Consider the following 26,073-nt stretch of genomic DNA (forward strand, 5'->3'; position numbering starts at 1 on the left):
GACATTACTATCATCTGTTCGAAAGGGTGGATAGGTTCTTCCTACATCACCATGAAGATGCACATAAAAGCAAGGCGTCTTCCTACTGTCCCCTTCAGACTTATTTCATCCCATATCACATCCTCAGAAACAATGCGTTTATCCTTTATCCTCGCCGTTGTCGCTGCTTGGACAGCATCAATATCTATCATCAATGCTGAGAAATGTCCTATGTCTTGCGAGCATGATAAAGACTGCTCACACTGCAAAGTGCCGTGTACGTGTGTGAGTATGAGTAGTTTGCGTCCCGTATTTAACCACATGACTCACCGGCGTGGTAGTTCCTCAATGCATGTATCAGGGAGTGAGTCGTATTTTTGCATTCACATCGGTGCAGTATGGTTGATATGACGGCCCAGGGGAGACCACAATAGGAAGGGCAATTAGATATAAAATCTCTACAGGATCAACCAAAAGTCATTCTATGGGTCGTACTGAATTTGTTACTATTTTCTCAAAAGTCATCTATGTTGGCGGGTGCCATACTCCATTTTCGTGCTGCTTCGGGCGCGATCGTCACTCGGGTCACCGCGCAGTGCTGCAGCCTGGTGCGAGACTGAATCAGAAATTCGATGTGATGAATCAGAAACTCGACACCTTAGAGGGGAGAGTCGACGAAGAGTGAGCATTGTTTTGCATCACTTTTCTAATCGAATTTCACGTTGCAGCAATGAACAAGTTGTGGTTTCTGCAATTGAATATGTAATTCATGCTGCAGCGTCAGTGGCTGATTGTGCTGACCTGAGAATGTCGACCGGAACCCTGTATATCCGGCTGCGAAGTCCAGGACTCCAAAAGAACTTTTCTCAATGTCTAGCAAGTGCACTTTGCTAATTGCTCTAGTTATATTATTAACAGGCTTTAGATAATAAATATATAGGTATTGGTGCGTTATTACACCTCCCGCTTCTCGGTCAGCCGACACTCAAGGAGAGGAGAAAGTAGATATCGGATATCTTCGACAATTGTCCTCTTCCATCCCAGCCGCAGTTCCCAGCGGTGCACTGATTGGTTTTCGCTGCACGGATCTTACTTAGTGACCATTTGCGAGATAGTACATCCGAGCAGGCACATGGATAATTTTATTACATTCAGTAATAAGTAATATTAATCCACACTCCAAGTTCCACGAGCAATTACAGCTGTTTGCATAAAGGATGGCACTGGCGTGAAATTTTCGTTCAATTAGGAAATGTTAGACTTAGTGAAATTTTGCTCGTGTACACTCACATCCCCTGTAATTCATTATCATCATGCCGTTTATAACTATTCCTGCCTACAAAAAACACAAGAGCCAGCTAGAGCATGACAGTGACCTTGATTCCAATGGGTCCGATGAGGACAATATTCGAATGAAAGAACTTTCGGAGGAAGAGGAACCTGACTCTGATGACGACGGCGAAGATGACGAGCTTGAGCAGTCCCAGCCCATGAAGATCCTTACACCACCTCCGACCATGTCCAAAAAGCGAAAGCGTGGAACTAAAATCTGTGACTAATGATCCCTACTACATGGACCTACGTCTCGTCAATAAATCCCAACTCTGATAGATCATACTGAGCCATGCGTGCGATGAACGCAGCACGGAGAGTCTCGTTGCGTTCCTTGGCAATGCGCTTGAGTTTCTTGTAGCTCACATCAGCACGTTCGAGCTCGCGGAAGATTGTCGTGAAATGGACAGATATGAATTGGTTTGTCGCGAGGGTGCATGAGCTCATCCAAAAAATAGTCAGGATTCTGCCTTACAAGGCGAAGCAGGCAATCGATATCTTCACGATCGAGAGCACGCAGACGACCACGCATTGCTGTGTTAGGCTGACGGTCCACGACATCGCCGGTTTCGTGCCAGAGCTTCAAAATCCGAAACCAAGTGCGTCTAGAAAATCCGCAGCAATCTAGGATATCACGAAGGCTTAGAATTCGAAGGTTCCGTTCATGGAGTCGGATTGCCGCAAGTTTCACATCACGACTAATCTTGCGAAATCCCATGTTGCGAAGATGATAATATAAGGGTAGTATGAGCGTACACGAGCAAAATTTCACTAAGTCTAACATTTCCTGATTGAACGAAAATTTCACGCCAGTGCCATCCTTTATGCAAAGAGCTGTAATATCGGAACCGGGAAGTGCAAAACATGTACTCTAGATAGAAACCTTACCTTGAACTATGGTTACAGTATAACGCAGCAAGACAGCTACTACTCAATACTGTCAAGGGACATGTGCGCAATAGCGTCGGGGTTGAGGCCGGTAGCTCGCGGCCAGGCCTCAGGAACGAACAGGACGCGGAACTTTATACTAGTACGCGACCATTTCCACTACCCTATACTTACGGTGACGAGTAGAACGTCACGGTGGTGCTCTAGTGGCCATCTGATGTGGGGTACGGCGCCTTCTGTAAAGTGGCATGTAAAGATCCTCCATCCTACTCCATCGCGTACTTCTCTCTAAGATAAGTGCCGGTCCGTACGCAGTGCCCGCCCTCTCAAAAGACCGATGTTTCGAGGATTCACCAGTCAGCTCCCATTTTCCACACATAACTCACTACTTTTGTCTACTTAAACTGATCATCGGCAAATATAGAAAGTTTCGAGCTCGACAGCGACACTTATGGCGGACTGTCGTATAAACCAGTCTAATCGCTAGTGTAGACACTAGTACTTGGACTGACTCATGCAATAGTCCGCCGAGATCCGGACCCAACCTTCAATGGATACCATCACCTCCTTCCTCGCGCCCTTCATGTACAGTATACTGGCGAGCTTCACATCACTAATCGGATTTGTAGCGATGAATTGTTGCCCCTTCGTCTGCATAATGTATCGTGCAACGGTCAATTTCTCTGGCCGACGGAGGAAAGGGAATCGGAACTGCAAGTTCGTCATTTTGTATTTCGTTGCTAGTTGTACCGCTCCAAGTCAACGTGCAAATGTTGTATTCTTAGTGCGATTGTGTTCCATCGCGATGTTAGATAACCAACGAAGCAATGTTTAGGTTGATCGGTAACGACCATGGCCAGCCCCTCCACCGAACAAAGCAGTATCCACTGCCCAATCAATTCGCTAGTGCACCATTGTGAAACGGAAGTACAGTCCAATGAAAAACTATACGCCGCTAACCAAGGTCCATCAAGCATCGCATGCTCTCCCAGATGGTCAAGATCGAGATGCGAAACACGGGTGTTCGCGACTGCAGGCATCAGTAACTTAGTGCGGACCGCCTGCCGCGGGGGTGACGATTAACATCCTGTTTTAATCACCAGGACCGAATGGAGGTGCTAACATACCCAGAACACGGACCAATCATCATCTGGTATTTGCTACCAAGATGGCAAAAGAGCCACCAAGAAGCGAGATTCTCGTTGAGGGAGTACAAAAGGACGGTCGATGACAAGTTGACAACATGACCATTCGTGTGGTTTCTATGGGTGAACGAAACGTTAGTGATTTCCATATTACCATATAGCCCTGATTCTGGGGAAAGGAAATCACCAATGATTCGCCATTTCTAAACGATTCCATACAGTCCACGATCGCCGTACCGCCAACCAGTGGTCGAACAACATCAGAAGGTTCACGATAACTTACAGCTGACGCGGATGGTGTCCAGGTGCCGCTATATTCTCGAAAAAAAATTGTTAAAATATTAAATGATGTCACCATGAGATCGTCAAGACTCGAGGGTGCCTCGAAATAGATGGTTCTCGCTGTCGATCAGCAAATGCTCCCTTTCGGCTTCTTCAACGGCTTGCGAATCGGGGTGACTAACTGTGGAGGCGGGTGCGTCATGTCAAGAAACAACTGTCAAAGGCAGCAAAGTTGATTCAACGGCTGTCGACGGGTGAGAGCAGTGACCTGAATATGAGGGTGAAGTACCACAGAAGGATACAAAGGAGCCCCGACAGATAAATTGACGAGAAGATCAGTGATGTTTGACGAGTATTATGATCAAATACTCGCCAAACATCGCCGATCTTCTCATACACAAACTATTATAATCGAACGACAGCTCCTTGAAACACGCGATCTGCCAAGGAAAGCTCTCAGGCATGGATCAACGGGGAATGATCCAATCACCTACAGACCTTAAAAACGAAAGAAAGACGACATAATAAGCCCCACGATTACGATGGACTGATGTGAGTTAACGCCCAATTACCAAGACTTGATAAGATCGAGGATCAGCACTGTAAGATGAGACTGCGTATGGCTGTCTAGGCCGACGTACATAACGACGAGGTGCTCCTGCGAGGTTATAAGACAAGCGTCGTGTGCACCACTTCAGCTGGCTGCGAACACACCTGTTGAAGGAACTCGTCTTGCGTTCATCGACCTGTTTATATTCAGTTGGCGACGTTAATATTCGTGTCTAAGCCCTTCGGACCCGTTCGTAGTGTTGAGTCTTGACTGGGAGTTTCTGGCAATTGACTTGACTTGACGTTGCTGCAAGATGGCATGCTCTTGCGGCATGATGCATAGGCTAACTTAGGCTTTAAGCTCTGTCTAAACTCAGCTCATATGCCTCCCCTGCACCAGGTCCTATACCGGATTTCAACATCATCGATATGTATGCTTCTGTTCTCATAAAGAGCGAGTCAGTAGCACCAGCTCGAAATCTTTGTGAGATTGCCAGTATTCAATGTTGCAACCTCCAAGCTGCCCGTTACGACATTATGTAAATGCTGATTGGCGTCGGAAACTAGTTTCCTCTCGTCCGTGACTCGTCATACACCACCTCACACACAATTGTGAGGCCTCGAGGATTGACATTAAGCAACAGATCAGATAGTGTAGATGACGCCAACTCGGGTGTGCAAGACCGTGACTGTGCCAGATGAAAGCTTGCAATGCAACATGGGACTAAATAACGAATGAAACCGATTCTCACTTTTTTCTTCACGGCGCGCATAGCCGTGTCGAGTGCTGCGGCCGCCCGTGTCATCTCGTAGACTTCAGCTTCATCGGCCCAGAGTGCCTAATGTCACTTTTGAACCCAGAAAACTGCAGATAAGCTGCGAGGTGGATGACTCCGTCGGGCGTCTGCTTGTCGCCCACATCAGTATGACACACTGATAAGAATGCGAACTCAGCTTGCAGAATATTGTTCACCATGATATCGAGCAGTGTCAAGCGCTTATCTATCATGGCGAAGTGTGGATTGTAAGGCTGCTCACGGTCCCGCGTGCCATGACAAGCGATGTGCAGCCAGATATTGCGTTACAAAGCTTGGAGCGCAGCTGCGTATGTGGTTTCTTCTCCAAAAAGACTAGTGAACTCGACCTTCGGAGGAACGAGTTTACGGACAGTGACAAGAAAGTTCAAAGTCCCTGTGGATAGCTGTGCAGATATTAACAGGGAGTTAGAGCTTGCAAGCACCTTTCCGCGCCCGTTTGGCCTTGTCCAATCCACGAGCTTGAGTGACACGCATCTTCTTCTTCATCTGTCGAGCTCTGATCAGAGCAGGAAGTGTCGGTATGTAAGAAGTGATATAGATATCCTCCGAGCATCATTCCCTCCCAGAACCATCTGCCTTCATTCGAAAGGGGTGAGCTGTATGGAGAGGATGGATGTGAAGAGGGCATACTTAGCCATATTTGCAATAGTGAATCCGTGACACCATAGAACGTGATTGTCGCCACTATCTTCGAAATCAGTTTATTGCGAGCCCATACTCATGCAACGCCATCATGGTCCCGGCGTAAGGGAAGTCCTACCATGTTCCTTTCCCATCTCTGACTTTTGCAGATCCCGAGACGACTTTGCAAAGGCGATACTGAACATGGCTGGTATGGGCCTGACGGAGACAAGGACTGAGCTGATAGTACTGTTGCGGGAGGTATGGGATGAGATTACGTTACACGTTATCAAGGTACTGCAGCGTGATCTGAAATCGCGCCGCCGCTCTTGAATTGCATTCTGTAGAAAGTGAGATTTGTGATAGCATGAGAACTCACAATCTTGAGCAGTTCACCGGTGCTCTCAACTCACCGTAGGCATTTCTATCCCGAGTGAGATGGAATACAGGATGCCTTTCAGGACTGACTGGTGCAAGTTTTGGTTCTGGGATAAGTCCCTGCAGAACACGATTGAGTAATGTTCGTTGTGTATGTACGAATTGAAGCAATCACGGATTCACCAACCATCACGACCGTCAGCTCCTTGCACTGCCAAAAATCAACAACGTTGACGATGGACGGATGAAGCTTACCATGCCAAAGCATATCGCCGCTCCCATCAGTGAGACTGTCATAGAAATAACAGATCAGCATGGCAAGATATGGTTTTACATGGCTAACTTGCATAGACGAGGACAACGGGTGCGGGCTTCTACCACATATGTCATAGACTGTCAACGGACGAGAAGTACTGTTGTCGACGAAGGACTCAATATTGTTGACGACGTGTTGAAGGTGGTAAGGATCTTATGTAATCCTTTGCACGGCCGTCGGCCGAACGGCTGGTTCCGAGTTTTGCTCACGTACTACGGCGTTTCTCATTTCTCGCTAGCACTCTCGTGTCATGGATATCGCAGCACTTGAGCTTGAAGGTGAGGACATTCCAGCAGTCAGTGCACACTTCACTGCCGTTCCATCCATATGCATTTAATATCATCAGTGGCAGATTTCTCAAACCGCTGCACTCAGTTTCCTTCTGCACTCTGCCACGAGAGCAGCGAAGCATATCTTGTCATCGTACGAATCGACAGTTTTTCAAATATCAACCGAGTGTGCTCTCCTGGGTGGAATGGAATACACAACACGATTAGCGTGAGCCAGCCTCCTTGGCGAAGTTAGCACTTGTCAGGCTCACAACCTCGACAAGGCGGCTGGTGCACGAGACTGCGTCATAATATATTTTACTCTCGATCCACGACTCTGTACACACATCACTCCCTCAAATGTTGACGACGCGGGTCTGGTTCCAACCAAATTAAATTCGCGACTATTAACAATCCTTCAGACAGCGAGGCATCATCCGTACATCTTCAACAAGACTGTGCTCCTCATTACGATGGCGCCATTAGGACCTTCTTAGATTTTTTTGTGCGGAATACTTGCAGAATGCCGTGGTAAACCTCATCTCTCCATGAGCAAGTTTCAAACTCCTGCCCCAGGGGTTTGTTCTATTCTGGGGGATCTCGTTGCCCAGGGACCAACAGAGACGATCATCCACAAGGCTGTGGCAACAGATAAGAGTGCTGCTCAACAAGAATTCAATTCAATTGAAATGTCAATGTCGACTTCACCTTACGGTTTCCTTTCGTAAGTAACATACACCGGCGCTTTCCATCGCCTATTTTTTCACAGACGCGGCGTCGCCTAAACGTTCACATGGGAGAATTTCTAAACTTCATCTCAGAGTAAGTACTTTCACCATATCTCCCTCCCTTCTTTCACCGCTATGTCCATCGCAGCAAAAAACATGCAAAGCACGTCTTCAAGATGCTGTCCCGCACCTGTCGATCTCCCGACCAACGAGTAAGTTAGCAAACTGGACTGAGTTGAAAGTAACACATGGATTTCCAGGGATGTGATCAAGCCGCATGCCGTGAATGAGGAACCTGCGGTGTCGATCGAGGGATGCCTTGCTAAGAATATGTGAATATCAACCAATCAGCATGGTACAATCGACGCCTGACTATATTGTGTGGCAGGTCACACACACTCGAGCAGATCCTCGATGTCCTTCGAGGGTCTACAATTGCAGAGGAATGCGGCAAGGGAGTTGATTCAAAGTTCTGGGCGACGTATAAGAAAGTTTCGAATGAGTACGACGACGACTTCCTCGAGCGAGCGAATGGTGATATGGGCATTATCCTTACTTTCGTGCGTTCGTATCTATGTCTGTCCATGCAAACCTAACAGGCGAATCAGGCTGGTTTATTCTCAGCGGTCAACTCCACCTTCATCGTCAGAATGCAGCCTAACCCGGGAGACACTACAAATGCCCTCCTGGTGCAGCTAATCCAGATCACTGTTAGCGGCCCAAATGCCGTAAATGACACCAGCAATCTTTCCTCGTCCATGGGCTTTTCCTTTTCTTCTTCGACTGTCTGGATGCAAACACTTGCCTATGCGAGCCTTGCCTTTAGTGTCTTGGCTGCGTTCGGGGCTGTCTTAGGAAAACAATGGCTGAACTCCTACAAGTCAGCTCGGGGGCGAGGGTCCCTAGAAGAACGCAGCATATACAGGCAAATGAAACTGGATGGCCTAGAGTATTTCCACCTGCAGAATGTCTTGCAGGCATTTCTTGTGCTCCTCCAGATTTCGCTGCTCCTCTTCGGCTTGTCTCTCAGCGCCAACATGTGGACACAGCAAAAGACAATATCCAGCGTCATCATTTGCACAACAGCCTTCGGCATCCTCTTCTATGCATGCACAATCCTCGTATCAGTGTGGCGTCCGGACAGTCCTTTCCAGACACCAGGTTCAGGCATAGCTACAGCCATCCTCAAAACATTCCTTCCAGTAACATATTCAGTAAATCATCCGCCGTACGTTGGATGCTAGAGACATCAACAAACCCGGAGGTTGTCGAGGCTGCGGCTGCGATGGTACCTCTCGTGCAATGGTCGCCGAAGCTTGATGCTTCCGCAACGTACGCACGCTTGCGTGATAACTTTGTGGCTTAACGATATGCACACTAACTTTATTCGGCCGTCCTGTGGGCCCACCTGAAAGTCGATCACTTGTATATTGCAAGACGCAGCAACGGCAAACGCCGCCATCATGTCCTCGACTTCTCGTCTGTCTGGTATCACCATCACATCAATTTCTGCAACATGAGAAGACGAAGTCCAGAGAATATTGCGATCAACGAGCCCGAATGACGACGACGATGGCGGAAGGGGAGAGTCATCGATTCAAGGCAAGAGAACGTGGCCGAGCAACCTCCAGCGCCGTAATGTGCGATGAAGAGGAGTGAATAACACAGACCCAAGCGCACTGGAGGTAGAGATGTCAGATATTTTTGCAGGTAGCACTGGATCTAGGTATCATGATGATGGCACTCGACCATTGATTGTCGGTACGTAGGCGACAGAGATTTGGTGCATTGAACTTGGCAACAGCTGGTACGTAACTGGGGTGTGTTGAATTTATCCCTCCATTCGAATAGGCCTAACACGCCAAATACTGTTTCCCAGCGCCTCACCTCAGCAAAAGGATGTCAAACAGTTGGAAATTGCATCTAAACCTAAACCCAACATCGGTCTACCATGGATTTGGGTCAAAATGTGTTGGGTACAAAGAGTGAGTGGATAACTGCCAGAGCGAGCGAGCCAAAACTGGAGCAGAGATGGAAGGAATGGCTCGTTTGGTTCAGCGTGCTCGGGAAGCACAACCTTGATGCGTGACCAGATCCATCATCCCTGTAGCTGAGAATGTGCGATGACTCGCCAAAGACGGCACACCCGAGTGAAGAGTAGGGGCGCACTGGCAAAATTTCTGGAGACGGTGGTTTTTCCAAAGGAGAAAATACTAGGACAGTCTGGCACCTCGTTGACAATCAGTAAGAATACGGTTTGTAGAAGTTCCACTGGCAGCCGATGCAATGGGGGTTTCTGGGTAGTGGTCCAGGTTGACGGGAAAGACGTCTGAATAAGTGAAGGACAATATCCTGTACACGGGAATTTTCATGTCATTCATCACCAAAGACTTTAGAAAAGTAGAAGTAGTAGAGATTCAGAAGAGTCAGAACCGAATAGGAGGTTATATGGATTGACTCGGAGCTAGCGCTGACCTACGTGTTGACTGGAAAAGATCTTGAACCAGAGATGAAGCTCCTTGAAGTAGAATCCAGATTCACTGGGTATATTGACTATACTAACGTGCACAATCTGTCAGTCGTATGCTAGCTACAAAGTATCAAAACTAAATACTACGTGTGATACAAATTAGCTAAGCTCCTCGAGCTGCTCCGGGTTGAGGAGACCGCTGTCATTCGTAAAGCGCTTGGTAGAGGTAGAGGTGCTGCTTGATCCGTTTATGGCACCTTCATAAGCAGCTATGATCTGCTGGAGGATGTTTTCGACATCGGAGGAGACGTCACGCTTCTGGTCATGGATGAGTCCTGAGTCCATGCCAAGGTCGCGCCTCGTGCTATTGCTGCTTCCACCAAACAGCGATGCAACAATACCCCCCACACTAGCGACATTAGCCAGCTTCGATAAGGCGCTTTCGGCGCTGGGAGAGATCTTGAAGCTACGATCTTCGAACTGAGGTGTTGCTCCACCCAAAGCTCCAGCGATATCAACTTCATCAGAAGTTGGGACAAAGTCACGCTTGGTGTTGCCGCTGCCATCAAGGGCGCTCGCGATTGAACTAGCACTGAATCCTATGCTAGCAACATTCCCGAGGCTCTTCAACAAAGAAGTGAGACTGCGGTTTTCGAGAAGGGCTGTAGGGATCGAGGGTGTGGGGAATTGGTCGTTGTCAAGGCTGCCGTCAGCTGCGGTCGTGACCGCTTGACGCTTGGTGTTGCTGTTAATAAGGCTGCCGTCAATCGCATTCCAGATGTTTGCGAGACCGCCGCCGATGGAAGCCACGTTCGCGGCGTTCTTGAGCCCGCTCGTGAGGCTGGAAGGCAGCCCTCTCTCTTCGACACCAGAGGAGTCAGAGGAGGCTAAATCCCTCTTGACATCGCTCGACACAGAGCCACCTTCTTCTAAGAGAGTTTGGAGTGCGGCAGTGAGATCTGCAGTGACGTCGCGCTTCCTTGTAGCAGGCAGTTCGTTGACCAATTCTCCAATGGCATCAACAATATCGGAGGTGGTGTCACGTTTGGAAGGAAGGGTAGTACTAGCCCCTGTTCCATTGACAGCTAAACTACTCAGTAACTGCTCGATTTCAGGAACGGGGTCACTGTCAAGACGTTAATATTGATCCAAAACCTTCTGTAGCATGAGGTAGACGCACTTGAGAAGTTGCAGGATGGCCGTCCCTATGCGGAAAGCGGTGGTGCCATTGTATACTGATGTCGTATTGACATCCGTTGACGCGGTATCACGTTTGGAAGTGATCCAGCGGGGACTGGAAATGCATTCAGTGGGTCTGCTCAGTGGCTGTCTTTGAGAGACATACGAGTATGGAGCAGGGGCAGCAAGACCAGGGACGGTCGACGCGATGACAGAGAGAGCGACAAGGGCAGCAAAGCGCATGATGGTCAATGAGTGGTCGTAAAACGTCGAAAATAAAATGTGGAACGAGATATGCGAAAACGAAATGCTAAAATTTAAATGAAAGTGTACGAAGATCTTCAAAAACAGGCTGTAAAATGATAGGTTAGTGGAAAGCAAGCGGATGAGACGGAACGAACGTACTGCCTGCACCTGGGTGAGCCGCGAAAAAGAAGGAAAAGAGATGGACTGAGGAGTTAGCAGCTGAGGTGCACACCTTTTAAACAGGAGAAGACTGTAAGCGACGCATCAAATTGTGCCTCCTTCCGCGGCAGGTTTCAGTGGTTGAAACGTGATACACTCCTTGAAACTCGGCTGTGCTGCGTCGCTATGCCTCCCGGGTGATGGAATAGTCTACAGATGTCATCCACCTTGATTTACTGCTTGCCAAGGATTGCCTGGAACGTGTTGCAAATAGCAATGCTGAGGATGATATAAGTCATCGGATAAAAATATATGAATAAGTACATGGGACTTCGAAGACATCAGTAGAACCAAAACCTGGCCGCCGGGGGTTCTCAACGCTGTGACCTGTAAACGGAGTCGCAGATACCGGGGGGCACAACAGAGGCGACGTGAAACACACTAAGGAATAAAAAGAGCGTTGCTAAGTCAGTCACCATATGCGAAGAGTGGAAGTGCACCGCTTACTTGCTCACGTCCATAACGATAGTCTCTCTATAGCCGATGCATGTGTTGAGGAACCACGGGAGGGTTCTCCCGCAATGTTTAGCAAGTTAGTTCCACAACCGACCAGTGACTGATGTTGGTATTCATGTCACCCACGGCGGCACCTTGTATTCGCATAGTACCGCTTGACATGCCCGTCACTTAAAGGTCGACCTGGTCGCCAATGCTGTGGGGCATACCTCTAGGGGAGAACCAGCAAGATGCATCATCTCCGCCATCCTCACAGTCCATCCATGCGCAGAATCCGCTCTTTTCAGGTTATCCAGACGCAGATTCTGATTCCTGATTCCTTTCGGGATTGATATTTGGTGGCGATGGCACCGTGACGGATTTGACGCTCTGTTAGTTCTGATGTGGTTCATCACTGGGCAGAAGCTGGATAAATATTCGGGGCTTGGTTCATGTGTCGGGTTGATTGCTGCTGACGTTATTAGGGCTGATGTCGGCACGGTCATGCGTGGATTGACGTTGGAAGCACCCATGCCACTGCTGGAAGTACTGACTCGAGAACATAATAGGGCATCAGGTGACAACTAAGGTGACGGTGCGAGTGGTGCCACGGAATGAATAGAAGTGGATGATGGGCGGTCATTAACCTAAGAGACATCCTGCGGCTACTGGCAAGGCTGCTGGTCATGGCATTGACCTGAAGCACGGTTGTGTCTCTCAAGCCTGCCGTGGATCAGACTTGGGCTCCGCTCGTCGGGTTGCTCACCGAGACTAAGTTGTTGACGTCACTGCTGAAAGATGGCACGCTCCTGCAGCAAGATCTACGTCCGATGCTGAGGCGTTTAATGCGCATCTAAGGGTCACAGTTACAAAGTTCGGCATAGAGTTCATCGTATCGGACATGCCCAAGTTCACGTTCTGGATGAAACTGTCAAAAATCAAAAACGTTGACGACAGATGAACGAACCTTACCATGCCAAATTTAAAGCCCAATGACCACCGCCCCAGTAACCAGTTGGCACTACCGAGACTTTTCATAAAAATGACGAATCAGCATGGTAAAATATGATGACCGACATACTAGTTATCCGATGACGGGGTGCAGGGCTCAGGTACCTTGGACATACTAGCGAATGTGATGCTTCTGCCAGGCTATTATAATATGAAGTTTTGTGCATGTACACAGGCGCCTGGAGCATACCCATGACTAGACTTATTTATATAACAGCGTTGTGTACAGTTCTTCGACTGTCCCGCGGACTATCGCATCTGGCGAGGAGAGTTTGCTGCATTCTTGCCAGTCTATTACGGCTCTGCAATTTTCAAAGTACTGTTTTGAATTTTCAAGCTCAGCTCAAGATTTTACTTTTTGCCCAAATCCTTTTGTGCAGACTCGCATGCCAGCAATAGTCACGACTATGATGTCATGGGCATTGGGCAAATGCCAATGCCAATACCCTCCTCATTTTGAGGACAAATCCTCGCACTTGGTATGAGATGACCGGTGCGCCGGTGATGTTTCATAGCGCTCGCGTTGTGGCGGTAGCCTGTGCGGCTGTAGCAAGCTATCAAACATCGCAGATATTCTCGTAAATTTATTTGCTTTATACCTCCCCAGCAGGACCATTTACTTGCAGATGAAGTATGTAGATGTGCTCTGCTGGAAAGAGGTTCTAGTATTATCCAAGGCAAGTACATGTATCCCTCTTCCATATTGAATGTTCAGGTCACTGGTGCTCCCACCCGTTGCCCTGATTCGCGAGCAGTTGCAACGAAGTCCAAGGAGCTCCAAAGGGAAGTGAAGCTGCATTTATTGGTCGATGTATGTTTGAGGCACTCTTGCCGTCTTGTGGTGACACCTTTAATTTCCTCATAGTATAATTTTTATTTGGTTGCATGTTTTCGTGAACCTTTCGCAGCCACTGAGGCTTTTGTCCACTCGCAGAAGTTGTCATTCTATCATCGACAGTCCTTTCTCTCGCTTCTTGGTGGCTCTTTTGCTTCCCATTATCGTCTTGGTAGCTGCTTGCGGTCCTATTCTACGCAAGCAGACTTAGCTGACGTAGTATCACTCAGATGTATTATCTAGAATAATTTCTTTCAACGATCTCGTCGAGGCGCCGCCGATGACCTTTCTGCGTCCCTCAGTACTTAGTACTGCGACTACAACAGGGCGTTCATGGTCACCCCCGTAGCTGACATGCGATCCAACGCCTGCAATTGCGGATTGCAAGGCACTAAACAAGTCCTCATTTTGACCACGTCTTGGAGAGCATGCACAGTCATGCTTTGGTTGTGCTTGATGGACTTTGGTTAGGAGTTACTTTATCTGTCTTTGTTTTGCTGTCGATGCGCTAGGAAATTGATTGACCGGTGGATATGTACATGATGATCACCTGGTAATCTCAACATTCGGTGATACGTGAAGTTGAATCGGGCGAGCAATATAATTGTAATAAATATAGCGCTTCGATTGGATCAAAATCAAACTATGTATGTACAATCTTTGCGGCTGCTACAGGCCAGTAGATACTTCTCTACACAGATCAACGCGTAACAAAATACATGACGAACTCATATTAGTCCGATTCCCCTGAAGGGCGCAATTACCTCCCTGCGTACTATCACTTCCCCACGGACGGCAACCTCCCGCACTACCAAGAGCAACGGCTGAACGGTAATCTCTTCAACCTTGTCATACCGCATAGTCGGCACAAAGTCAACCGCTCGTATAGTGCGAGACGCTGCTCCTGCAAGCGCCATCATAACACTCTCAACTTCTTTTGTCGCCGGTTTCCCCTCCACGTTCAATTTCTGCAACATGGGAACACGAAGTCCAATGAATATATCGATAAACGCGTCCCCATGATAATGATGATACATGGGGAGCGTCATTGTTTCAAGGCATGGAAACGTGTCCGAACGACTGATATCGCCAAACTGTGGCGCAAGTTCATCGACTACGAGGGTCTCCAAACGAGGGAAAATGGCTGAGAAGGAGCGTATGGCACCGGCGGAGGCATTGCGGAGGTAGAGATGGCGTATGTTTGTACAGGTAGGATTAGATGTGAACTGGACGGCAGCCAACAATTGATCGACGATACGAAGGCGATGGAGATTTGGTGCATTGACTTTGGGGACATATGGCGAGGTACACTCCAGCATTTTCAACTGGGGTGTATCAAAGGTGTCTCTCCGATCGAAGAGGTCTGACGCGCCAAACAATATTTCCCAACGTCCCATCTCAGCCATAAGGATCTCAAGGAGTCGAGAATTGGCACTCGAGGGATCAACGTAATAGTCAATATCACTTTGGGAGGAAGGGCCTTGCACGTGAATAGTGAGAGGATGGCTGGCAGACCGGTCAAGCCAAGATTGGAGGAGATTTGGAAGGAGTGGACTAGAGGGTTCAACGAGTAGCCTGGGAAGGATAACACTGATACGCGACCAGATCCCTGGCGTTAAATGTGCGACGTCTCGCCAACGACGGCACACGCAAGTGAAGAGTAGAGGCGGGCTGGAAAAATTTGCCCACGTGGAATTTCTTCCAGTTGAGAAAATATTAGGAGAATATGTGTCGTCGTTGACGATAAGCAAGAATATGACCTGTAGAAGTTCCATCGGCAGCTGATGGATGGGGGGTAACGGTTCTGGGGGGATCGGGTTGACGGAAGATACATCACTGTGTGAAGGAATGGGAGACGACACTGACGATACGCGGTCGGCCTTAGACTTGTGCATAAGCACTTTCATGACAAGTTTCTTGAACTTCATCGCGTCGAAGGCTTTCAGTTGATCAGGGAAGTGCACAGAATCGTCATCGCTTGGTTTTCAATCTCAGCTATCTGTTTGGTTCGAAACGCGCCACACCTTCGCCACAACGTCAAACGCCATGGGCGATACGTCCCTCGCTAATAACAAGTGATATGAGAAGACCGACGATGCAGCTGTATCAGCAATAAGAGGCAACGACATCTTCAGTTTTTTCATCACCAACTCTCGCCTTGATACTTCAGAGCAACTGTAGTACTATGGGGCAATGGTGCCAGGACTAATTAACAACAGCCTTGGCCCGTACTAATTTGCTTGTCAAAGTTTTGGGTCCCCACTCGGGCTTGACATTTAGTTCCCAGAGCTGGATGCTTCTGAAGTACTGACGTATCAACATCAGGATGTGTGGTCACTGACCACAAACTGGCACTGGCCTCAGACAATGACATCAGCACTGTCATGTCGCAATTGCCTCCCGAGCAGAGCAGATCTACTTCTGCTGGAAAGGGGGAATAATTCAAGGTACCATTTTATCCCTCTGCGGCACTTCGCCCTCGTGTTCAGGTCATTGCTACCACCAGTCGAGTTGACATCGATGCTTCCTTCGATGGTCATTTCTTGACATGACGCACGCACCTCCTGAGCTTGTCACCCTCATTCGCCCCGAGGAGCTCGAAAGGGGGGCCAAGCTGCATTTCTTGGTCGACGGCTTAAACTTCGAGCCTTCGAAGAGCCTTGACGATCTCGTGGTGACACCTTTGATGGCATTGACAATTTTAACAACTAACGTTGACATTTTCGTTTACCCGCAACAATCATACAATGATCATTCTATCATTGGCCGTCTTTTTTGTGCAACTTCACCGAGAACCTCGCTTCTTGGTGGCTCTTTGCTGCGTATTATTGCCTTAGTAGCAAATACTGGACGGTTGGCCAAAGGCATTCCGGGTACGCGGTCATCTCGGATTCGGGCAATGGTAACACTAACGACTCGTGTAGGTATCCTATCATTCGTCCTCGCGGCCCAATTCGAAATTGTGCATCAAGGAAGCGTACCAGTGCCCTCCCTGTGCATAACGTTCATGGTCACCCCAGCCTTTGACCACATTTCGGAGAACATGCGCAGGCGTGCTTGAGGTTAGGAGCATATACTTGATCGCTGGGACTATTGATGCACTAGCGAATTTAGAGGAATAATGTTAATGCTTTGTTCGGGGGAGGGTGTTGACTACTATGATCAATAAACCTCTCTACAGACTCGATGCGTAACTTCAAGTAACAAAACACACGACGAACCTGTAGCTCCACCCTTTCCCCCGCGAGCTCCAATATGCGTAGTAACCAGTTCCCTGCGTCCTATCACTTTTCTAAAGATGGTAACCTCATTAATGGGGCGCTCTGAGACTCGCGTGACGGACTCGGTATCAGCAACCTGGCCCATCGTAGGCCACTTTTGCTGATGACTGATCACGATATTGCTCACTTGATTAGCGGAGCCTCTCGTAGATTTACGACCAGCGTTTATCATGCTGACCAGCCATAGAGACAGCATGGAAATACACGTGCAGTATGCCCTGAACCCCCACCCATTTCTCCTCTCCCTCTCACCTGAACTTTATCCACAGTCGCCATATGTATATCCACACCCCCCATAATTGTCCTACAACTCATTCCGCCCACCATTCCGCCCATCATATATCCTCGTTATTTGCGTAATTGCGCTTATCATGCCTGGTAGCTTGAAAGTGGGCCACACAATATGACCTTGAGATCTATTACATGATCTTCACGCGCTATCCGCAGTGGAAAGACTCATAAATTCAAGCAAGTTGAGTTGTAGGAGATGGCAAGGAGGGAGACATCGATAAATGTTGCGAGCGGCTGCAAGGATTGTAGCGAGGGCAACTTGTTGACACCGGGTATCTCGGTCCTTGTGGATGGGAGCGATTCAAAATCTGTGTAGTGCACGAGTCAAATTGTACCCCTTTCTTTTTGTTCAAGTCTAGTCTGCTTATCCTCACTCATCATAACCATAGCACCAGTAGACTATGATATCGCGGGCAATGACCCCGGAGTTCTCTCTCGACAAGTTGTTCCCGTTACGTTGTCTTTGGCACGACCAAACTTGGCCCATCCTCTGACCATCATGCTTGCTCGCATCGCAATGGAGGTTACGGACATTGAAAAGGGGATTACCAGGATGAAATAGGGGTTTATCATTATAAACGAGGTGCTTACCAACATGAACAAGGGGGGAGCTTACTGGTATGAGCGCTCGAGGGATTTACCAGGATGGATGGGGACCGCAAATATTCCAACGAGAAACTTGAGAAACTCGAGAGACTTATATAAAAGTAAGTACCGAGGCACCCCTACTTACTAGTATTAATTCTACATAGCCGTGAAACATTACCTCTTCGCATGCTGACCTTGGGCGTCTCTGAATTCGGGGCACCCTTGGCGAAGCCAGCTGTCAACAATCTACCTGCTGATCATCATTTGGCAACGCCGAACGAGCTGCAAACTACGAATGGTAAGTAGGTATCACTCGATTTCAAACAAGCTAGTCTCAGGTGATCTGCCAGTTGGATCTGCCAGATGCACTCGGGAAACTAAGGATGCTTGCAGCTGGATCTCCAGGAATCAGGATATGTAGTCTAAGCCCGGGGTAGCATAATGTTGGGCCCCTAGAAAGTTGAACGAACTACATACGAGCATGTCTGCCTTGTCATGTCGCGTACAGTTCTTCGACTACCTAGCGGATGAGGTTGCTGCGTTCATGCGTTACTTTGGATAAATTGACGACGTCTATGCAATTGGCATGATTCTTACAAAGAAGAGGGTAAATTTAGATCTCTCGAGCGGGCGGTGGTGCTGCATTTTGGGAGGTCATTACTTGAGAGCGTGACCTGCGCCCAAAGATACATAGGCCAGGAAAGTCCACTACTCACTTTTCAATCAGTCGTCGTACTTGAAAAATACGCATATGCAAAAAGCGGGTAGAGCGAGAGGAATCGAATGGTGTACAAGTGTGTATACCACGGAAGGGCGACGTACGGTACTACGACTGTCTCTAGCAATCATTATACTGCATGGTGACAGAGGCCATGCCACAGTTAAAGCATGTCAGCAACCTTGTGAAAAATCAAAAACTGGTACTCGCATATTTGGGCAACACATGCTGCAAAACCAGGTACCCACTGCCAGCAGGTCCAAAATAACTACGGGTAAGAACAAACTACACCTGTCTAGAATCTGGAATGTCGATGGAAGAAGGAAACATTGGTAGTGTCCACTTGGCGGGAGCTTGCATACCGTGACAAGAACGGAGTACGCGTAGCATGGCGTGAAGGACCAGGGTAACTGCAAGTCATATTAGAGACTGGGGTAATGTAACATTACAGGTGCGGGCAAGCTACAAGCCAAGCACCCGGGTAGGCTATGCAATAAGCTGGTGAGTCTGTTGAAGAACATTGAAGCTTTGATTGTCAGGCTTAGCCTCGGCAAACACCGGAAAGTATCAACTAGATTGTCGGGCCGTCCGATTCCCGCCCTCGAACAATTGAGCGAGCTTCAAAACTTCCGCCATCCTCCGAACAAGCCAACACTAGATGTTGCTCCATATGTTTCTTCGACATTCATTGTACTGTTGCGCTTCGTCAGCCTCCTGTCATACTCTAGCAACCTCTCCATGACATCCTCCCAGCTGCAGCTATTCGGACTTGGATTGGCTCTTCTGTGCATTTGATGTCGTTCTCAGTGGTTTGTGTTGTTATTAAATACACTGGGTTCTACATTTTGCCTTGAAGTTATAATGTGCTAAATGACTATGAGTGATAAAGCCAAGAACAATCTCGATGACAGTGGGGCGCTCTGAGAATCGCATGACCGCTCGAGCAGACTCGGTACTAGCAGCCTGGCCCATCGTAGGCCACTTTTGCTGATGAGCGACTACTGCATTGCCCACTTGATTAGTGTTTGTGGGGATAATTTGGTCTCAGCGCCGGTGGATTACGACCAGCGCCTATCGTGCTGACCAGCCTTGCAAGACCATCGACAACATGGAAATACACGTGCAGTATGCCCTGAACCCCCACACATTTCTCCTCTCTCTCACATCTGAATTTTATCTACAGTCTCCATATCCCTATCCCCCGTCTTATCCTACCACTCATTCCGCCCACCACTCAGCCCATCCTCAATTCTCCTTGTCATTTGCATAACCGCGCGCCACCATGCCTGGTAGTTTGGAAGGCCAATATATCAGACTTGAAGGTAGGCCACATCATACGATGTCGGGATTCGTTTTGATCTCCGCACGCTATCCACAGTCATTAGCGGAAATAATATTAAAGTTCCTTCCGGGCGTATACCCGCAGGCATTTACATATCCATCAATGTCGACTCGAGGAGACGCTGGACATCAGCTGTCCGAGTGTTATCATCCGACAGCTCTGTAGCTTGGGGCGATGTCATGACCTTGTAAAGCCTTCCGCAGTGACTCGATCCCAGTATTCATTACCAGCTTGCAGATCAATAGATGCGTCGCCTAGATTATCATTGGAGATTCGAGCATCTTTTGAACTTGGTCGAATGCTAGGCCTTGGAGAAGTCGTAGGGAAACTTGAAACCTCATGGAATGAACTACTTGATCATGGAGATCAACCTTTCGGTGAGTGATCTGCTTCCCAATCATGCACATCTACTAACCTGACGTAGATATCTCCTTCCCAACCGTTGATCATACTTGCCCTTCTCTTACGCTCAAGGTCGCTTTTGTGGGCCCTTGTGGACAAGACGACGGTGCACTCCTTGAGGTAAGTGACGCTAGCCTCGTGCTTTCGGGTTCTGCTGACAGAGGGCAAACTGTAGTCCATCATTGAATGCAACATCGCTCGGCACACAGATGCGGGCCACGCACGGTGTGCTGACTACGTGGCGAGCAAGAGTATCTCTCACCTGAACGATGCTTTGGGGCATTTTCAGCTAGTTCTAGACCAGTGTCCGGTCGGCCATCCTGACCGTGCTGCCGCTCTTGCCAACCTCGCATGCGCTCGCCTTGGAGGTTATAGTCTAAAGGACCTTCAAGACATTGATTTCACCACCTCTTTATTCCGCGACGCCCTTGCATTGCGTCCGCAGGGCCACCCCGATCATTCATTATCTCTTTGCAACCTCATTTCTGTAGTATTGATCTGGCACCGCCACAACAAGGAGTGTACTGCCGTCAACATCCAGGAATTTGCGCAACTGTGCTGCGAGCTACTAGCCCTCTGTCCAGAGGCTACCTACCTTCGCAGCATCAGCGTGGACACTGCTGTCAATTATGTGATCCACGAATGCAACAACCTTCCAATAGATCCATCCGATGAAGGTATCCAACTTCGACGAATCGTGCTCGAGCTTTGTCCTGTGGGCCATCAACACCATCTTAAAGCCCTCGACGAACTTTCATGGGGTCTCAGAGAACGCTTTACACAGCTCGGCAGCATTGATGATCTAGATGAGAGCATACAACTTCTTCGTGATATTGCGTCTCTGTGCCCAGAAGGATGTCATGATCGTGATACCTACTTGCACAACTTGGCCTTTTCTATCGCACACCGCTTCAGTCACCAAGGCAATTCTCATGATCTCGACGAGGTGATCTCTTTGTATGAAGAAGTACTGCGCTTGTGCCCTGTTGGACATGATTCTCGTGACACATCATTGGACAACCTAGGGGGTGCCTTCGTCGACCGTTTCAACCAATCTGGTGACGTTAATGACATCAACAGAGCTATCAGCCTCTATCGCGAGGCACTGACATTGCGCCCACCTGGGAATGCAAGTCGTGATATCACGCTTAACAACCTCGCCCGCGCGCTCAAAACCAGATACGACAAATTCAATGTCAGCGAGGATCTTAACGAGGCTGTTGATCTGTACCGGGAATCTCTTCGGTTAACCCAGCATGACCATCCAGATCGCCATGCATATCTTCGTAATTTGAGCTCGGCACTTTGCTCTTGGTTCACGCACACTCAGAAGGACGAAGATGTTGAAGAGGCCATTGGTCTTTGCAGAGAGTCATTGGCGGCTTTGCCTCCGTTGCACCCCGATAGATGCACCTGCTATGCCCGACTGCAGGAGGCTTATCTGTCTCGTTACGGAGTGCATCATGATCCTGGTGATTTGTCACTGGCAGTAGAACACTTTAGATTGGCATCACGACACCCCACTCAAGGCTTCCCGGGTCGTATCAAGACAGCCTTGCTCTGGGTTCATGAAGCTGAGAAGCATCAACACGAATCTGCCCTTGAAGCATATCACGAGTGCTTAGATCTTTTTGACAACCATGTGATGACGAGATCATCCGTCATTTCACGGCGCGAGGCTGCTACTGCTTTTCTTGAGGCTAGGACCCTGCCTGTAGATGCAACATCATGTGCCATACGCCGTGATAACCTACGGCAGGCGGTTGAACTCGAGGAGCGGGGTCGTGGCCAGCAGTGGTCGCTGACCGCTCGACTCAGGACGCCGCTTGAAGACCTTGAGTCGGTGAATCCCAAGCTAGCCCACAGATTCTCGGAGCTCAGCAAGCGCCTTTCTGACGCTCAGGGTTCTGCCGTGAGCACAGACAGAGCTGCTGCTGATCAAGCAGCAATACGGTATAGGAGATTTACGACGCAATGGGAAGCTGCGGTAGCCGAAATCCGTAATGTTCAAGGGTTCTCGCAATTCCTGCTCCCACCGTCGTACAAAGACTTGCAAGCGGCAGCGAGCTATGGCCCCGTCATCATCCTCATCGCCAGCAAATACTCGTGCGAGGCCCTCGTTGTCCCGACGTCAGGGCAGCCCCATCGTGTTCCTTTCCCGTCTGTCGCTCTCGAAGATCTGAAGATGCTCAAAAGCAACTTCGCAAAGGCAATACGGCACGCGTCTTGTATGGGCCCAAAGGAGCCGAGGACGGCGCTGATAGCTCTGTTACGGAAGATATGGGACGAAGTAATGCTACCCATTGTCAAAGTACTCCAGCGTGATCTGAAATTGCCGCGTCGCTCGCGAATCTGGCTATGTCCAACAGCAGCTTTCACATCCATTCCTCTCCATGCAGCTCACCCCTTTCGAACGAAGGCAGATGGGTGTGGGCGGGAACCATGCCTGGAGGACCTCTACATTTGCTCTTACACGCCGACACTTTCGGCTCTGATCAGATCTCGACAGATGATGAAGAACCACTGCGCGATGCCTTCCTTCGTGGCGATCGGTCAAAGTCAGCCGGGTGCCGGGCAAGGCGAGGCGCTCTTGGCTGTCGAAAGCGAGCTTGCGCTAGTCCGTAAGCTCGTCCCCGTGACGGCCAATCCCACCACTCTTTCTGGCGATGCAGCCACACGAGCAGGTGCACTCGAAGCCTTGCAATGCAACACATGGGTGCACCTTGCTTGTCATGGCAAGCAGGACCGTGAACAGCCTTACAACTCACATTTTGCCATGAGAGATCAACCCCTCACATTGCTTGACATCATGGAGAATGATGCTCCACAAGCTGAATTCGCGTTCTTATCAGCGTGTCACACCGCCGTCGGCGATGAGGAAATGCCCGACGAGGTCATCCACCTCGCAGCTGGTCTGCAGTTTTCGGGGTTCAAGAGTGTCATTGGTACACTGTGGGTGGTTGACGATGCTGTCGCAAGACATATTGTAGAAGCTTTCTATGAGGATATGTTCAAGGATTTGAAGGATGGCGTCATTGACTGCACGAAGGCGGCCTTGGCACTTAACCATGCTACTTGTGCAGTAAAGAAGGAGGTGCCGCTCGAGCAGAGAATCGTTTTTATTCATATTGGCGTGTAGTTCTTTGTCGTTTTGTCTTCATCTAGTACTACGAACACTCCCAATCACGCTAGGAACTACTAATTAAAAGATACCTCTTTACACAAACTCCAAGCATAAATTCAACAAAATGCATGATCGACTTGCAGCCCCTATCTCCTTTCCCCCAGAAGTTCCAAATTACATAGCGGTCAGTTCCCCGCGTACTATCACTTCTCCACAGACGGAAACCTCCCACACCACCGAGAGCAACGGCTCAACGGCATGAACATCAACTTTGTTCGGCCACGGGAACGTCTCAAAATCTACCCCTCATATATTGCAAGACGCAGCGACTGCAAGCGCCTCTAAAATACTCTCAACTTATGGTCTGTTTGGTGCCCCCACCAGAGTCAATTTCTGCAACATTGGAAGATGAAGTGTACAGAATAGGTCGATAAGCAGGCCCCGATGGTAGTAGGGAAGAAATATGGGGAGAGTCATCGATTCCAGGCAAGAATACAGGGCCGAAGGACCGCTAGTCCCATTACTTGGAAGGCAGTCCACGATGAGGGTCTCCAAGCGAGGGAATATCGCCGAAAAGGAGTGTATGACATGGACGGAAGCGCTCTTGAGGTGGAGATGATGTATATTTTTGCAGGTAGCAGATGTGGGCCACTGGATGGGAGTCAACAGTTAATTGACGATACGTAGGCGGCAGAGATTTGGTGCATTTAAATGGGCGACATCCGATGGCAGGCTACATTCCAGGGTTCTCAACTGAGGTGTGTTGAATATGTCGCTCAGTTCAAATACGCCATACACTTCATACACTAGTGCTGTTTCCCAACGCCTTGTTTCAGCAAGAAGGATCCTGAGCAGTCGACGATTTGCATTACTGTCAATTTGACCTGCCACCAGGGGGGGAAGAATTGTATGCGAATGGTGAGAGGCCGACTGCCAGACCGGGCGAACCAAAACTTGAGTAGAGATGGAAGGAATGGCTTGAGTGGTTTATGGAGTTGCCCGGGAAGCTTAACATTAATGCGTGACCAGATCCCTGTCGTCGAATGCGCAACGGCTCGCCAAAGGCGCACACCCGAGTGAAGAGGAGCGGGGGGCTGGCAGAATTTCCCGAGATGGCGGTGTCTTCAAATGAGAAAATACTAAGATGGTCTCGCAGGTCGTTTACGATGAGTAAGAATGTGTCCTGTAAAAGTTCTACTGGCAGCTGATAAATGGGGTATTCTGTGTGGTTCAGGTTGACGGGAGAGATGTGAACGAGTTAGCCCTAGAAAATGCATCAGTGCATCAACCCTGTGCATGCTCTTCATCGCCGAAGGCTTCATGCTGACCAGGTAAAAAGCAGAGGCACCACTGCAGAGATACAAATAGGAGGTTATGTGATGGGTGTAACTATACCTAATCGCGGACGTTTGAACTTTGCCCCCCTTATCCAGTACGTTGACCTCGTACTGTTTGCACGATTGTCTAATACTTACCCTTGTCCTAGTTATTGCTTTTTTTAACGCAGTCAGTTCACGTCCTCAATTGCAAAGGTGTAGTTCCATCCGCTCAACACAGATTTGCACACTACCTCGGATCGTATTTCCAAGGATGAACACTAACTCGGGGTCTCATCTCGAACGACCGCCTGGCTAGGAACATCAGTTCTGATTTCTTCAGCAGAGGAACTCAAGCTCAGAGACAGCATCAAGATGCGCGAGAATTTTGATGGTTCGACATGGTACCATAGTGCTGGGTGTGATGATGCATGGCGGCATGAAATATATGAAAAAGACTACACAGGACCTTCCGAAGACACCCTTCGCAGGCCCTTACTCTGCGTCGACAACAGCGGTTTGGAGCCCCTGGGAGAAAAAAAGGTTTGGTTCAGACTGGCGGAATACCCAATGTCAAGTACACACCTTGAACGAGGTTACGGGCACATGGCTGGCATAAGTGTAAAGCTTCTCTTTTGCACCTTCCTCATCATTGCGCTTGCCTGTAGCGCATTGGTCAAAAAAATGAATCGTGAGTATTGCGATCACCGTAAGTAACTTGAGGATGCAGCACTTACGCTCAAGCTTTACTCTTATCCGGTGGGGAACGGTCTTGACACCCCGAGCCCACAAAGCCTGGTTGAGCTTGGGGTCCAATCGAACATCAGTCGTGCCCATCGACTTGCGGGCGAAATCGACGACGGATTTTACGGCCCAGGGGGCACGCTTTTTGAAGGAGCGGCCATGCACAAGCTTGTGCAGATGGATGGTGTATTCGCGAGTTACAACGTCTTGAAGAGCGGAGCGCTTGCCGCCAGTCTGGGATAAGATAAAGATATGTCAATTGAGAATGTCGTGATGGGACGTACTTTGCCGGTTTGTGTCCTGGCCTAACAAAGAGTCCAAATCAGCCGGTCAGAGGATAGAGCAAGGATGTAACCTACCATGTCTTGAATTTGTAGAGTGACGAGCTCGTATAACTGGAACGGCAGATGTCGCGCTGAGTTTGGTTGTATTTGGTTTATGGTGATGACATAAGGTTTAAGTGGCTTGAGGTACTTGATAGTTTTTCGGTGAACTCCGAATAACGTGAACAATTATCACGGAAGCAATTAATACCACAAGCTAAGCGCTAAAATTAGAACAAGTGTT

General features: G+C 48.8%; 7 protein-coding genes across 7 annotated transcripts; 2 read left to right on the plus strand and 5 right to left on the minus strand.

Moving 5' to 3' along the window:
- Positions 1 to 5,016: 5,016 nt before the first annotated feature.
- EDB91DRAFT_1010606 (uncharacterized protein) lies at positions 5,017 to 5,244 on the minus strand (the record flags this gene model as incomplete). Its single annotated transcript, XM_041312409.1, has 1 exon — positions 5,017 to 5,244. A coding segment is annotated over one exon (228 nt), but the record flags the coding sequence as incomplete, so codon positions are not given.
- Positions 5,245 to 5,256: 12 nt separating this feature from the next.
- Positions 5,257 to 6,452, minus strand: EDB91DRAFT_1340047 (uncharacterized protein; the record flags this gene model as incomplete). Its single annotated transcript, XM_041325697.1, has 9 exons — positions 6,340 to 6,452; positions 6,248 to 6,282; positions 6,168 to 6,203; positions 6,028 to 6,112; positions 5,898 to 5,955; positions 5,754 to 5,863; positions 5,624 to 5,681; positions 5,416 to 5,489; positions 5,257 to 5,366 (listed from the first exon to the last, which is right to left on the minus strand). Exons 1-9 carry the CDS (start codon positions 6,380 to 6,382, stop codon positions 5,257 to 5,259), a joined length of 609 nt encoding a protein of 202 aa, XP_041170569.1. The 5' UTR covers positions 6,383 to 6,452.
- A 1,305-nt stretch (positions 6,453 to 7,757) lies between these two features.
- EDB91DRAFT_1022469 (uncharacterized protein) lies at positions 7,758 to 8,171 on the plus strand (the record flags this gene model as incomplete). Its single annotated transcript, XM_041312590.1, has 2 exons — positions 7,758 to 7,865; positions 7,914 to 8,171. Coding segments are annotated over 2 exons (366 nt in total), but the record flags the coding sequence as incomplete, so codon positions are not given.
- Positions 8,172 to 9,824: 1,653 nt separating this feature from the next.
- On the minus strand, positions 9,825 to 11,197 carry EDB91DRAFT_1350981 (uncharacterized protein; the record flags this gene model as incomplete). The annotated part of the gene is made up of 3 exons (XM_041326103.1): positions 9,825 to 10,901; positions 10,956 to 11,069; positions 11,121 to 11,197. The coding sequence occupies 3 exons, from the start codon at positions 11,195 to 11,197 to the stop codon at positions 9,935 to 9,937; spliced, it is 1,158 nt and encodes a 385-aa protein (XP_041170571.1). The 3' UTR covers positions 9,825 to 9,934.
- Positions 11,198 to 14,300: 3,103 nt separating this feature from the next.
- On the minus strand, positions 14,301 to 15,676 carry EDB91DRAFT_1170588 (uncharacterized protein; the record flags this gene model as incomplete). The annotated part of the gene is made up of 1 exon (XM_041320178.1): positions 14,301 to 15,676. A coding segment is annotated over exon 1 (1,195 nt), but the record flags the coding sequence as incomplete, so codon positions are not given.
- Positions 15,677 to 20,218: 4,542 nt separating this feature from the next.
- On the plus strand, positions 20,219 to 23,461 carry EDB91DRAFT_1255142 (CHAT domain-containing protein; the record flags this gene model as incomplete). Its single annotated transcript, XM_041323924.1, has 3 exons — positions 20,219 to 20,297; positions 20,345 to 20,442; positions 20,498 to 23,461. 3 exons carry the CDS (start codon positions 20,219 to 20,221, stop codon positions 23,459 to 23,461), a joined length of 3,141 nt encoding a protein of 1,046 aa, XP_041170573.1.
- A 1,503-nt stretch (positions 23,462 to 24,964) lies between these two features.
- On the minus strand, positions 24,965 to 25,994 carry EDB91DRAFT_1170617 (60S ribosomal protein L31). Its single transcript, XM_041320179.1, has 5 exons — positions 25,866 to 25,994; positions 25,791 to 25,811; positions 25,500 to 25,740; positions 25,348 to 25,424; positions 24,965 to 25,290 (listed from the first exon to the last, which is right to left on the minus strand). Exons 1-5 carry the CDS (start codon positions 25,866 to 25,868, stop codon positions 25,258 to 25,260), a joined length of 375 nt encoding a protein of 124 aa, XP_041170574.1. The 5' UTR covers positions 25,869 to 25,994; the 3' UTR covers positions 24,965 to 25,257.
- Positions 25,995 to 26,073: the final 79 nt, after the last annotated feature.

Source organism: Suillus paluster, assembly GCF_016628075.1.
Source record: "Suillus paluster strain FC165 chromosome Unknown EDB91scaffold_128, whole genome shotgun sequence".
Taxonomy (NCBI): domain Eukaryota; kingdom Fungi; phylum Basidiomycota; class Agaricomycetes; order Boletales; family Suillaceae; genus Suillus; species Suillus paluster.